This window comes from Pseudopipra pipra, chromosome 2 (assembly GCF_036250125.1).
Source record: "Pseudopipra pipra isolate bDixPip1 chromosome 2, bDixPip1.hap1, whole genome shotgun sequence".
Classification (NCBI taxonomy): Eukaryota; Metazoa; Chordata; class Aves; order Passeriformes; family Pipridae; genus Pseudopipra; species Pseudopipra pipra.
The window spans coordinates 36,335,395-36,349,591 of NC_087550.1; the positions used below are offsets into that span (position 1 = coordinate 36,335,395).

The 14,197-nt window shown below is 40.8% G+C and overlaps 1 protein-coding gene across 5 annotated transcripts in view; it reads left to right on the forward strand.

Annotated features, from left to right (window-relative positions):
• The first annotated feature begins 3,765 nt into the window (after window positions 1–3,765).
• LOC135409459 (glutamate carboxypeptidase 2-like) overlaps window positions 3,766–14,197 on the forward strand; it is a 31,328-nt gene continuing 20,896 nt past the window's right edge. For 3 of the 5 annotated variants that reach the window (XR_010428220.1, XM_064645021.1, XM_064645024.1), the window contains exons 1-6: window positions 4,036–4,217; window positions 5,625–5,733; window positions 8,746–8,932; window positions 9,657–9,758; window positions 11,657–11,782; window positions 13,670–13,856. Coding sequence is in view for 4 of the 5 variants with exons in the window: in XM_064645021.1 (XP_064501091.1) it covers window positions 4,100–4,217; window positions 5,625–5,733; window positions 8,746–8,932; window positions 9,657–9,758; window positions 11,657–11,782; window positions 13,670–13,856 (829 nt within the window). In the remaining variant the exon portion in view is untranslated. The other 2 variants (XM_064645025.1, XM_064645026.1) reach the window with 2 other exon arrangements.

A 14,197-nucleotide genomic window follows, 5' to 3' on the forward strand; every position in this document is an offset into this window, starting at 1 on the left:
TGAAAAGTTTTCTAGGTGAAAAGTCTACTAGGTTTCATTTCATGCTCTTCTATTGACATTTTTCAACAATATACCTAATCTAATTTGCTCATGAAGTATATAAAAATAACTTCTATCCAAAACACCTAGAAATTCATTAGCGAGTATTTCTATAGCATAATAGATACTTGGAACTCATTAATTTCTTTACTTTTTTTAAAATAAATTATTTAATCCTACAGAAGAACACTTGGGAGCTAGGCAAGTCTTTTTATTTTACTATCTGTATCTCAAATTTTTAAGAGAGAACCACAGACTTTAATATTTACAAAGCAGAGTACATACTAATCCACAAGCAGCTCTCTATAAAAATCACAGAGTCATAGGAAAACATTAGAATGGACCCTAGGAGGTCAATTCAGACCAAATCCTGCTCCCAACAGATCTAACACCCAAGTTAGATCAGATTGCAGAGGGCTTCGTTCGGGTGTTTGGAGAATTTTTATGCCACATCTTATGGCAGCCTGTTTTAGCACTCCCATGCTGAAGGACCTGTAATTATGAAACAACTTCTAGTTGTTCAAAGAAGGCTTGATCCATTTTCTTATCTTGATGAAGCAGTCAGTAGCAGATGACCCCCATGCTGTCCCTTGCCTACCTCCCCTTGAACACTGACACATAATTCCACAGCAGAACTCCACATATTTATGCATCTCCCTTTCATCCACTCTCTCACAGTTAGAACTGTAACAAAGGTTGGCAGCTATATGAAAACACACCTTTATTTTACACATGATAAAATCTATCCTCAGACACTACAGTAGAGTTATCTCCATGCTAAATTGGCTGTTCCTCCAGTAGGTTTTAAGTGACATAACCAGTTCCACCTTCTTCACTTTATGCCCTAAACAAAAGAATCTGGGAGCTTCTGTCCCAATTATCTGTCAAACTAGCTTTGTGACTCAGGGGAATGAAAGGCTACTGCAAAAACCATCACTGAGACAATTTTGCCTCACCTTTTTCCAAGTCCCAAACCTAAGTAAACTCACAGCATGCATTTAGTAGTTATAACAAGAAGCCTCCCCACAAATATTTTCAAGTCTTATTTTCAGTAAATTAATGTGACAATATTTTGACATGCTGAAGGGTTAGCAAAGAATAAAACAGTTATCCTCCAGGTATATAGAAAGAAAGTAGCAGAAAAGTTGAAATTATTGTATCTGTGTTTGAACAGCACCTTAACATACAAATAGGTTCCTCAACACTTTGTAAACACAGATCCTACCACTGATTGCAGTTGGACCAAAGGAAAACAGTGTAATGATAAATGATATATATACGTGATAATCTTAACCAAAACATTTCCTAGAATTTGCATCACAAAACCCAGCAAGTTTGTTTCTTCAGGTGAATTAATTGAATTCTTTATCATACATTTCTTGCATCTCAGAGATAAGAAAAAATAATTTTTAGTACTTTGATTAGTAGATTTTTCACTGAGACACAGAAACAGGAGAAGCATTAATTTTTTCTACTTTTGGTTTAGTGAAAGGCTTTGCTTGGAAAGTTATTTACATGATTCTGTACAGGAACAAGTATAATATTTTATGCATTTATCATAACTGCAATTTGTTCTTGAATAAATCTTTTCTATGCCCTTTGGATGCTGCTATTGTATACTTAAGGTTCATAATGTGCTGCCCAAGCTGCAGGCACACTAGAAGATGTAAAAGCAGTAACTCAGAGCTTCTAAGTGGTGTGGGCAGGTCAATTAGTTTTAAAGTACTGAACAGCACCAAACTTTTGACGATATTCCCACCTCATTTTACTCACTGCTCCCTTCTTCTTCTACTTGAGTAACTGTGGTCATAAACCACTGGGATCAATTAAATCCCTCTGGAATATTATTTGAGGGATATATTTTTGCTCAGTGCCTAGTCCCATGGTGCTTCATTAACCTAATTTCCAAGTGCACCAAACAGAAATTAACTATTCCACAAGCTCTTCCAAGTTCCTCATGCCCAAAGGTGCCTGGCCATATGAATCTTTTTAAGAATACCAGAAGACATGTCCATTCTTCATCCTACTTAACACTGCCTTGTTTTCAGCATCCATCAGTGAGTAGTGGAGGAGAAGCAAACACAGGCACATTATGCACCTTTAGGTATCGGATAGGAAAGGAAAGCAGACGGTGGGGTAAGGATCATTATAAGCAGGGCTGTTGCACAATAACGCCAGACTGTGTAGAATAGTATAAAGTAGGAGACAGGACTAATAACACAAACACAGGTTTTTTTTCTTTACTTTCTCTTTGGTCATTTTTTTTCTCATAAATTTTCAAAGCACACTACTGCTATGTCATTAGTGTATTGCTCTTTGAAACCAACACTTCTGCTATCCACAGGGTCTATCTAGTGTTCTTGTACCAAGATTTCCCAGTGCAATAGGCTCTGCAAATGGGCCCAGATAAAGTTCAAGGTCTGTAATCCATCCTAGGTTCAGTTTTTACCTGCGTCAGCACATAGTGTGGCTCAATAGGAGCAGTCCTATAGAGTGCACAATCCCTGCATCAGCTGTTGAGAACAGGTTTGCCTGTACTATATGTGGACATGAGCACAATATAACTACAGCTGGCACCTGAGTAAAGGTTCTGAGGATGAAAATTCATGCAGAGCCTGTGAGGTCACCTCTACCAGCAAAGTTCCTCTCTGTTCATGGCCCTAAAGGTACAGTCTTATCCCAAATGCGATAACTGAATTGAATAGGGATTTTTTCCAAAATCATACAGAAGAGATTTTAAGAGGTGGAAAAACAGTCAAGTGTGTACAAAGTTTCAGGCTTGTCCTCAAACTGGCAACTGAGTGCACACACTCTCCTTGGGGCTGTGTTTCCATAAAATGGAAGGAAACACAGAGCATGAAGATGTACGATAATCAACCTATCTCCACAGGGGCACACATCTCTCTGAAGAGTCTTTATAGCCTGAAAGTGTGTTGGGTACTGGAGTACAATATTTCTTAAAATATATCTATTAAAATAATGGCTTTTACTTTTTTTTGCCCTCAGGTTTGCCCTGTTGGTGTTGCCTGGTGTGTTGTCCAGTGTGTGGCCTGTGGAGGATGGCATGGCACAGCACAGTGAGAAATCCATGGCAAACCAGGTGTGGAAGTCATCCCTCTATGTCCTTGCTGCACTTTGTAGCAAGTCAAAAGAACTGTGTGCCCAGGTGGCCAAGAAGGCCAATGGCATCCTGGCCTGTGTCAGAAACAGGGCGGCCAGCAGGACTAGGGAAATGATTCTTCCCTTGTACTCGGCACTGGTGAGGCCACATCTCAAGTCCTGTGTCCAGTTCTGGGCCCCTCAATTCAGGAAGGACATTGAGGTGCTGGAGTGGGTCCAGAGAAGGACAACAAAACTGGTGAAGGGTCTGGAATGCAAGTACCATTAAAAGCAGCTGAAGGAGCTGGGGGTGTTTTGCCTGGAGAAGAGAAGAGTCATGAGTGACTTTATCACTCTAAAACTACCTGAAGGGAGGTTGTACCCAGGTGAGGGGTGGCCTCTTCTCCCAGGGAGCTAGCGACAGGACAAGAGGACAGAGTCTCAAACTGTGCCAGGGGAGATTCAGTTGGACATTAAGAAAAATGTCTTTCACGAAAATGGTGACTAGATATTGGAATGGGCTGCCCAGGGAGGAGGAGAAGTCACCATCCATGAAGGCGTTTAAGGAAAGACTGGACTGGACGTGGTGCTTAGTGCCATGGTCTAGTTGGCAAGGTGGTGTTTGGTCATAGGTTGGACTTGATGATCTCAGAGGTCTTTTCCAACCTAACGGATTCTGTGAAATACGGGCTGGCAGGATATGTGAGGAGACTGGCAGAGATGGGCACGCCTGGACCGACCGGCAGACCTCAGCAAGCGCGCAGCCCAGTGCCCCATCAGCAGCTCCGGCCGCCGGAGCCCGGGCAGGATGGCGGGAGGGCCTTGTCCCCGGGCGGGGCGGGGAGAGTGGAGCCCTCCGGGGGTGTGTGCGGGGGCCGGGCGGAGGCAGGAGCCGCGGAGGGCACTGCGGGCGGCGGCGGCGGCGCTGCCGGGGCGGCGTGGACGGGCCGGGCCGGCAGCGATGTGGACATCGCTCGGCGCCGTCTCGGAGCCGGCCGGCCCCAGGGCAGCCAGCGGCCGCTTCTGGGCTGCCATCCTGGGAGCAGCAGCGGGGCTCTTCCTCCTCGGGTTCCTCATCGGTACAGTGCAGACTAACCCTCCCTAGCGTTGAGGGCTCTTCCGGCCGGCCCCGGCCCGTCCAGCCGGGGGAGGTGACTCGGAGACGGGCCGAGGAAGGGCCGGGGGCGGGGAGGAGCGGGTGGGTTGCCAGCGCCCGGGAATTTGTGCCAAGGGTGCCTGAGGTGAGTCCGTGCTCAGCCGGCCGGCACCATCCTTTCTCTCTGCCTACTTCCCTGCCTCTCTCCCATCCTCTCTTCAGACTGGCCAGGTGCAGTCACCGAACCCCTCTGGGATTTCCAGCTCTGCCCCAGCAGGGTCTTTGTCTCTTTCACTTTGGTTTTCTGTTTACTTTTTATTAAAGTAGTCATGCTGTGGCAAGAGAGGAGGCACTGGGTTTGTGAGGAGAGCACAAAAGACAGACCCCTCGACCCCGCTGCCCTGAAACCGCAGCAGCCCCAGCTAGAACGGCAGGAAGATAAACACGGGGCTGGAGGTGGCTGACAGGAGGGGAGAAAGAGTCTTTAATTTGATGTCCCACCACCTCCTCGTCCTAAACAGGCATGCCTGTGGGTTGCTGCCGCAAGAGATTTCCCCTCCCTACCTTCCTTTTAGTTTCACAGATGAATCAGGATCAGCTTGAGGGAGGAAGGAAAACAAAAGAGCCACTTGTATTTTGCACTGCCATTGGTATGTACTTGGCGTTGGTGCCATTGGGAAGCTTGAATTGACTGAATTGCTCTTTCACGTAGAAGGAGCCCTTCACTGTGCCAGTGACCAGTGCCTCACTGGTACCAGCTTGTTACCTGCTTGAACACATCAGCTCTCTCATTCACACTACCCATATAGCTGCTGCTGCATTTACACTGAACATGTCCAGTCTGACTTAAAAACAGATATCAGAAACACTTATCTTCCTAGCCAGGTGTTCTTCTCATCACTTACTCTGCTAATGCCTGCACGGTAAGGGAAAGATTCCAAAATAAGAGCCAGACAGACCAGAGAGTGAGAAAGGAGTTACGAGACATCTGTTCCTTACAAAGAGTGTCTGTGTTTCTATGCATTTTTGTAAAGCTGCCGCCTTATTACTGAGGTAACTGGTATGACTGACAGCATGATGTTCTGGTACTCAAGGAAGATAGGTAAGTGTCCTTAACACCTACAGGAAAATAGCTGTGATGAGTAAATATAGTATAGTATTTTATATCCCTCAATATCTACCCATGGAAATAAGTTCTCTTACCATTTGTGGGACTGACACTGCCATCGCTGTGCAGCCTGCATTAGGTTGTGGCTGCTTGTATGTGCTGAAGTAAAAACAGTTGGAAAATGCACAGTGAAAAGCTTATGGGGAGACCAAAGAGAAATGGTGTGTGTCATGGGAATATTGCTCTCATGTTTTTACTCTTGTATTTTGCTGTGTTGTACAGGCTGGTTTGCAAAGCCTATAGAAAAGAAGACATCTCTGAGTACTCATGAGGACATGAAGACAGCATTTATGGCTGAAATGAAAGCTGAAAACATCAAGCAATTTCTTCAGTAAGCAGTTTTAGACTAGTCAGTTCAGACAAGGAAAAAATTCAAGCTGGAAACAGCCCAAGGGTCATAGAATCACAGATTGGGTTGTGTTGGAAGGGACCTTAACGACCATCTAGTTCCAACCCCCCTGCCATAGGCAGGGACACCTTCCACTAGAGCAGATTGCTCAAAGCCCCGTTCAACCTGGCCTTGAACACTTCCAAGGATTGTGAGTCCACAGTTTCTCTGGACAACCTCTGCCAGTGCCTCACCCCCTTCACAGTAGTGAATTTCTTCCTAACATCTAATCTAAATCTCCTCTCTTTCAGTCTAAAGCCATTCTCCCTTGTCTTATCACTCCATGCCCTTTTAAAATATCCCTCTCCAGCCTTCCTGTAAGCCCCCTTTAGGTACTGGAAGGTGCTTTAAGGTCTTCCCAGAGCCTCCTCTTCTCCAGGCTGAACGACCCCAAGTCTTTAAGCCCATCTCTTTAGGAGAGGTGCTACACCCCTCTGATCATCTTTGTGGCCTCCTCTGGACTTGCTCCAACAGATCCATGTCCTTATGTTGGGGCCTCAGAGCCAAGCACAACACTTCGGGGGGGGGGGGGGGTCTCGTGAGAGTGGAATGGAGGGACAGAATCTCCTCTCTCTCGACCTGCTGGTCATGCTTCAAACAATTCAAAACAATGGAACATGACAAATTAGATACTTTAAAATCTATTAAAATTTAGTTACTGTAATTAATTTCTCAATTTCAGTGACTTGGAAGCTTTAACTGCAAGTAAGCTGATGTACTTTTAGAAATCTAGTAAATGGGTTATTTTTCTCTTAGAAGAGTGTAGTATTTGTTAAAAGCTTGTATTTATTCCAGTCAGTAATAGACCAGAAGTCATAGTTTCTTGATAGAAATTTACTTTCTGTGTAAAGAAAGAGCATCAATTATTGTATGAGTAATCAATACATTTGGATTTGCCTCAAATTCCCATCCTGATTACATAGCTTAGAGTTGTACAAAACTAAATTACTAAAACCCCATTTTTGATTGGTACGATTGTGGCAATCCCACTGATTTAATTTGAAGTGCATTTGTCATGAACTATTGCAAATAAATTAGCTGGAAAGTATGTTCTCTTTACTACATAACAGTCATGCCATGACTATAACATAAACATTTAAAATTGAAGACTTAGGAGTTTTAAGAGTCTTAATCTGTGTTTTGGCTCCTGCAAAGTAGGTGTTGTTAAACAGCTCTGTGAAAGGACCTCTTTCTGCCCTCTAAACTCCCTGCCTCTATGCAAACAGAAAACATTGTGCCTCATTTACTGTCATGTGGCCAGTTCTGCAGTAATATATGGCAGATGTTTAGTCACTGCTCAGAACTACCAGTACAGGTATTTAACAGCTTAGAAGAGGAAATGAAGAAAAACACAATATTCAGTTAAATGGGAGTGTAATACAGGAGGATATTTTCAAATTTTCATGAAAATGTGAGACTTAAGCATTTGTAACTCTTACAGAAAACTGCCATTGGCACTAAAAATAACACTTAACCATGGTCTTGGTTCAGTATGTCATCCAGAAAATGGTGCTGTCACTCTAACAGTAACTTTTAGGACAGTGTTAGTACTAGATGTTGACATTATCAGACGAACATGGTTTTATCTAGCAGCATTTGGCTGCTGAGGACTTTGAGTTTGTCTAGTTTGGGGAAAAACAGGCTGAGTGGCAACCTCATTGCTCCTTACAGCTTCCTGAGGAGGGGAAGTGGAGCGAGAGGTGCTGGTCTCTTTTCCCTGGTATCCAGTGATAGGACATAAAGGAATCATTCAAAGCTGCACGAGAGGAGGTTGAGACTTGACATGAGGAAGATTTCTTTACTGAGAGGGTGGTCAAATCTTTAAAGAAGCTTCCTAGAGATGCTCCAAGCCTGTTTGACCTTAATACATGCATTAACTTGATCAGCTCTGAATTGATCAGGCAATTGGATTAAATAATTGTTGTAGATTCCTTACAACCAAACCTATTCTATTCTATTCTATTCTATTCTAGTCTAGTCTATTCTATTCTAGTCTATTCTATTCTAGCCTATGCTATTCTATGCTATGCTATGCTATTCTATTGCTCTGTGTATTGTTCTTTCAAAGTGCTTTCTTTGATGGCTTTGTTCTCAGTGGAACTCAAGAATTTAAGGTTTTCCTAATCTCATACCCCAGCACCAGCTGGTGCCACACAAGCATCTATGGTGTGTTAATGGCATGGTCATATGACAGAAGGAGGAAATCATGATGTCAGCCTCATTCAGCTGATGGTTTTTTCAGCTCACTTCACCACTGGGCCTTCTCAGTGGTCTGAACAATTTTTTTTTTTTTTCAGACAATGGGCTGTTCACTATTTATGTCTCTTTCACTGTTTGTTATTCATGCTGCCTGACTTTTAAATCACAAACTGTTGAGTTTTTCTGTTCCTTGTTTATAGTTGTTTACAGCAATCAGAAGTCAGTCTCTCTTACTTGCCAACATGGCAAACTCAGAGTGAACTTTCAGACAAATCAGTATTTGTTCCAAAATTAATTAAAATAATGGTATCCAAGGAGAATATCCAGTTAATTTCAGGTAAAGATCAGAGTAATTATGCACATTTCTAGGTTGAATTCACAAAGATAATTATACTTATTTCTTTTATCACTTCACGATGAAAGTCTTACTGTGTATAGGAGTGCACAGGCCTAATGTTACTCAGAAGACAAGGAGTAAAGAAAGGACAAGACCCTGTATCTGTTGCCATCACACCATTCTTGCTAAACCATGCTGCAAGGAAGATACAAATATCTGTGCTAGCTTTGGACAGCCTGAAACCCTTTACCTCAATTTATGTATTATAAAGGCAAAAGTGTAGATACAGAGAAGCCTTGGTCCTTATTTAGCCTGAGTATATCTGATCATCTCTAGAGGGTTTATTTCCAGCTAGGCTAAGAGGAGTTCTGATTATAAGCTGCAATGCCTGACCTGATCCTTTATTTCTTTTTCTCTAGCAATTTTACACAGCTTCCTCACCTAGCAGGAACGAAGGAGAATATGCATCTGGCACAGCAAGTCCAAGCTGAGTGGAAGACGTTTGGTTTGGATTCTGTTCAGTTAGTTCATTATGATGTCTTACTCTCTTATCCTGATGACACTAAGCCCAACTACATCTCAATAATTGATGAGCATGGAAATGAGGTACAGAAAACACCAGTTTTTCCAACCAGGGAACAAAATCACCATCATACACCTGGGAAGACTGTGAGGGAAAGCTGTCCTCTGTTCAGTTAATGTTGGGCCTGATACAAAGCACACGGAAACTGGGGGTTCCAGTTTGCTTTTATAGTTAGCATCTTTGTTTCATAATGTATGTGCTAGGAATACTAATATTTACTCTGATTCATATAGCACACTGACATATATTGATTAAAAGTGAATTATGTAAGAGAATTACTTCATGTGAGTCAATCATTTTAAAATTTCTCTGTTATTTAGGAAAGAGGAGAGAAACCATGGTCAGCACCGTTCTTTGCATTGATTCATTATACAGTATTGACGATTGTGCTAAATTCAGTTTCTGGAAGATTAGCGTTTAGGCCTCAAAATGTACTATCACAAGAGACATGAGTTCATTACAGAACAACTCGAGTGCATGTAGAACCTCCAGGGATGAGCTTTAAGGGACCCTGTGTTCATTTACGCAGGACTCTGTGTGAAGAATGCGGATGGGATTTGTAAGATCACACCTTGAACTTGCCTACTGAAAAGGCTGCCCAGTGCTTGCTAAAGTTTTGGCCACTCCTCATGTAGAGCTCTAAAATCAGAGTCCTTTAAACTGCAAGTACTCATGAAATGTGTCTGAATTTTTCTTTTTTTTCTATATCACCTGGTTTATGTTATTCCTTTTCTTCTTTCCCATTAGATTTTCAACACATCATTATCTGAGCCTCCTCCTCCAGGATATGAAGCTGTTAGAGATGTGGTGCCACCCTACAGTGCGTTTTCAGCCCAAGGAATGCCTGAGGTAACAGTAGAAGAGTGAAAGAAACAAAAGTAGAAGCGGAAAGAGAAATAGAAGTAGGAAGAGAAATAGAAAAAGAATCAGAGACAGAATTAGAAATAATGGAAATAGAAAAGAGTAACATAGCACAGAATAGCAGAGAGCAACACAGAATAGTGTGAAATTCCTTAGGCTTTAGTTCAAAATCTGACTTATCACCAGTAGGAAATATGACCTAGCTCTGATGTTTTTGGGATTATTGCAATGGAGCAATGTTCAAATTAGGCGGTCATACATATGTTTAATTTTTTTCTCTAGTTTGTATCAGAACTGAATTTTATTTTTCTTTTTCCTTAAAAATATGATAATAAATATTTAATATTAGCTGCTATAAGCTTCCCCAAGCATTTCTGTAACTATGCATTATTTTCCATCTCGGCAAACAAATAGACTGTTATATTTACACAGGCAATGAGCCAAACCTCCATTTCAAAATGCTGCTTGCCCAAGACTTACACTGACAGATATAGCTGCACAGTGTTGAGAATGCTTGAGAAAGGCTTTTGCTAGCTTTTCTGGCTATAAAAGTGTTGCTGTGATCTGAATTTAATGCTAATCCTATTTTCTTGTACCGGTGGTACCAGCTGATGGACTTTCTTTCATAAAGCTGGCCTGTGTAATAGGAATTTTCTGGCCTATGATCATTAGGGTATTTCAATTAATATTTTGTAAGATTAGAATTTTTTGTTGTTGTTCTTAATATTTTTCCTGCCTGAAAATAGAATAATTTAGGTTGGCAGGGCTCTCTGAGGTCATCCGCTCCAGTTTCTGCTTTAAAGTTCGATCTGACTTGGAAACCTGCTAATGCTTCTACTCACACAACCCAGTATATATCAGTCGTGTACTTTCTGAAGTTTGTTAATAAGCTGTCCAAGTTCAGAAAACAAAAAGTATCCTGTATTCGTTTGCCTCAGATACTCAAAGGATGCTGGAGAACCAGGCAGATAATCTGTACCCTAGGATATAGGAGCAATGAGTGTTTCAAGAATTGCAATGGGAATTTCGGAACATAATGTAAGATAAAATTCATAGGTTTTGACCTTTTATCATAACATATCCCTGAAGAAAGATAGAATAACCTCACTGCTTTATTTAGTTTGTGGAGAGCTAGTAAGTGATTAGATATGGGAAATGCTAAAAAAAAAATTTAGAAAGCTTCAGCTTCCTTCTTTAGAAAATGATTTTATTGGAATTAAATATATGAACTTTGTTTCTGATGAAAACAATGCCTAAAGGCAGGTTGTCTTTTCAAAATATGATGCTTATGTTCACTTTATTACGTAATAGTTTGACAAAGGTTCAGGTACTTAGCTGAATCTGTTAGGAATAGCATTCTCCAGTGAGCTGTTGTCTGCATCTGTACTACGAACAGCACAGGAGGGAGCATGTGTATAGCTCTGCAGTGGGAACACTTGGCAGATCCATGACTCTTCTGAGTTTTTCCAGGCTGGTTTCTCTATTTTATGATAAAACCCATTCTACTAAAAACTAAAACTAATCTGTGAACTCTATTGCATAAAATAAAATTGATCTTTACTGTGGTGTCTGTGTCCAAAGTACCTCCAGCTATCCAAGACTGACTCCAGTTTTAAACAGACTGTGAAGAGAAGTAAATGCCTCACTTTGAGCGTTTAAGCAGAAGTCATATGTGAACATTCTCAGTTGTGCACAAAGTCTGGCAGCTTTGGATGGTAGGAGTCTATTAAAAGTCACTTGCCTACCTAGTTGCCTCACGATCAAAGAATTCATGCTAGAGCCAGTCCTGGAGATCATTGTTCCAAGTTTATAATCTTACAAGATCACATCCTCCTTTTGACATGCTCTTTGACAGTATTATTTCAAATTCTGCCTTTTTCTTTCAGGGTGAGTTAGTGTACGTGAATTATGGCCGCACCGAGGACTTCTTTAAGTTAGAACGTGTAATGGGAATTAACTGTACAGGAAAGATTGTTATTGCCAGATATGGGAAGATCTTCAGAGGAAACAAGGTAATCCCTGTATATAAAAGTGTTACTTGTGCTGCCCTTCGCTTGTTTTCAAGAGACTGAAGCACTTACCTAAAGAGTTCTGTAGATTTTAGTGTAACTGAGTTTTCATAGAGCTGTGTTCAAAGATGATATTTTAGTCAAAGATAGCAAATATGTATTTCATATGTGTGTAATACATTTCTAGGATAAAAGTAAATAAGTTGAAAAGTGTTTCATATTTTTATATGGCTTTGCATTCTATAAATTGTTCCAAAATATCACTAACATTGTTATACGTTGTATACATTGTAATACACTTGAATTCTGAAACAGGCTGTTCTTCCCTATTGGTTCAGCTGTCCTCTAAAATGTCTATATTGTATTTCTTTATAATGGTTCCTGTACACTGGGCAGAGACTATAACTATATGGAGGCTATTTTAAATTGTGTATTTGGTTATTCAATATCCCTGTCATAGAAATATTTTTAAACTACAGTTTTCTGCAGATTTCCATGACCTGATAGTAAAGGACATAATCCTTTGCATACTTCAGGCATACACTCAAGTTTTTTCCTCAACAGGGATGTAAGAAGAGAGTCTATTTTATGTGTATTTGTTTCTTGTACAACAATTAGTTTGACCCTAATTTGAGCAGGACTATAGTTTGTATTTGTCAGTTACCTAAGGATATCAAACACTGAATCTCCTCACTGGAATGCCACTTCTTATTATATGCTGTTGACTAATCTTGTGTGAAGCTTCTAAGTAGATAACTCACTGGTTTACGTACATACCATTTTCACCAGTGAAAAGTGACATATAACTCATATTCTGGGTCAGATAATATTTTCACTAAATTGTTTACCATACCTAAAAGTAATATCTGAATGAAAAACACCTAAAAATTGAAGATATTACTGTCTATGAATCTTTTCTTAAAATGAAACACAAATACCTCAGAGTTACTAATATCTAGAGAGGCAGTTTTCCTGTGGTTTGGAAATTATATGCCCTCACTGACACAAACAGATATGTTCATTCTTACAGTAGTATTTCTTATGATTGTTTATATACTGGAGAATTTGATAGCCTGTATAAAATCTGGAGAACTATACTGTCATTTCTCTACTTCCTAATGGTGTGCAAGAATAAGATAGATGATGAAGGCAAGTACTGTATTTCCTTAAAATAAAAAAAGGGAAAAAAAGAGAGCTGTGGTGTTTCTGAATTAAATACCCAAATTTAAAACTGTTGAAGATTAGTTGTCACTCAGTCACTATCCATCACTGTCATATCTAGTAGCAAACCAGATTGGGATGTCAGAATGACATATATTATACAATAATAAAGTCACACGAGAACTCTTTTAAAACAGCATGCAGGTCAGTCCTTTTTCCATAATAAACTATGCACTCTGGAGTTAGTCTTGTTCACAGCCAAAGACAGTTTTAAGCTCTCCAATAACAATCTTCCTCTATAGTCTGAAGCCTGAGATACATTCAGAAGATCATTTAGGTAAATAAGATAAATAGAAGCCTAACTGAAAGATATGGTTGTATAGATGTGATACAGTTTTTCCCATTTCAATAGTCAGTCGATTGTATTGGCCTGGATGACAGAATGCAAACTCAGGTTATGTAGCAATACTGTAAAGGATGTTTTCTATGTCACTGATGTTATCTCCTAACTAAAAGTCAAAGCAACAGCAAACCTCTTACTTTCATATGGAACCTGATATCTGCATATATATTTTTCAGGAAATTTTATGGCATGAGACTTTACTTAAGCCAAGCACTGTAAAAGGCCCTGAGGAAAAATCACTGTAATTTATAATACTTTCTTTTACCCCTTGAACTCTGTGGTCAAGCTGTAAAGGACTGGATAGGGAGCAGAGATGTGCTTTGCAGGTGAAGAATGCTGAATTGGCAGGTGCCATGGGAATTATTCTGTACTCTGACCCGGCTGATTACTGTGCCCCAGGAGTAGACCCCTATCCAAATGGCTGGAATCTTCCAGGTGGAGGAGCCCAGCGTGGCAATGTATTAAACCTGAATGGGGCAGGGGATCCTCTGACACCAGGTTATCCTGCAAAAGGTGAGTGACTCTAGAGAAGGCATGCTCTGAGGGTCTGATATCAGGAAAGGGCAGGGGGTGGGGATGTTCTTTCCCTTGTAACAAAACACTCTTTTTCTTAGTCTTTGTTGCTTTGTTTGGGTTACATGTCAGTAAGCCATCTGTGTAAGTGGTGCATGAGAGGAAGTGAGGGAACGTTAAGCGAAACCATAGAGTGCTCACCTATATTCATTACCTTCATCTTGTGCCTCCTTAGCTGCTTGAGCTGTGCCTAAGTTTTTTCATTTATCACCTAAACCAGACCATTTTGACTAAAATTCATTAAGAGCCATTCATGCCAGCACTTGAGACAGCATATCTAA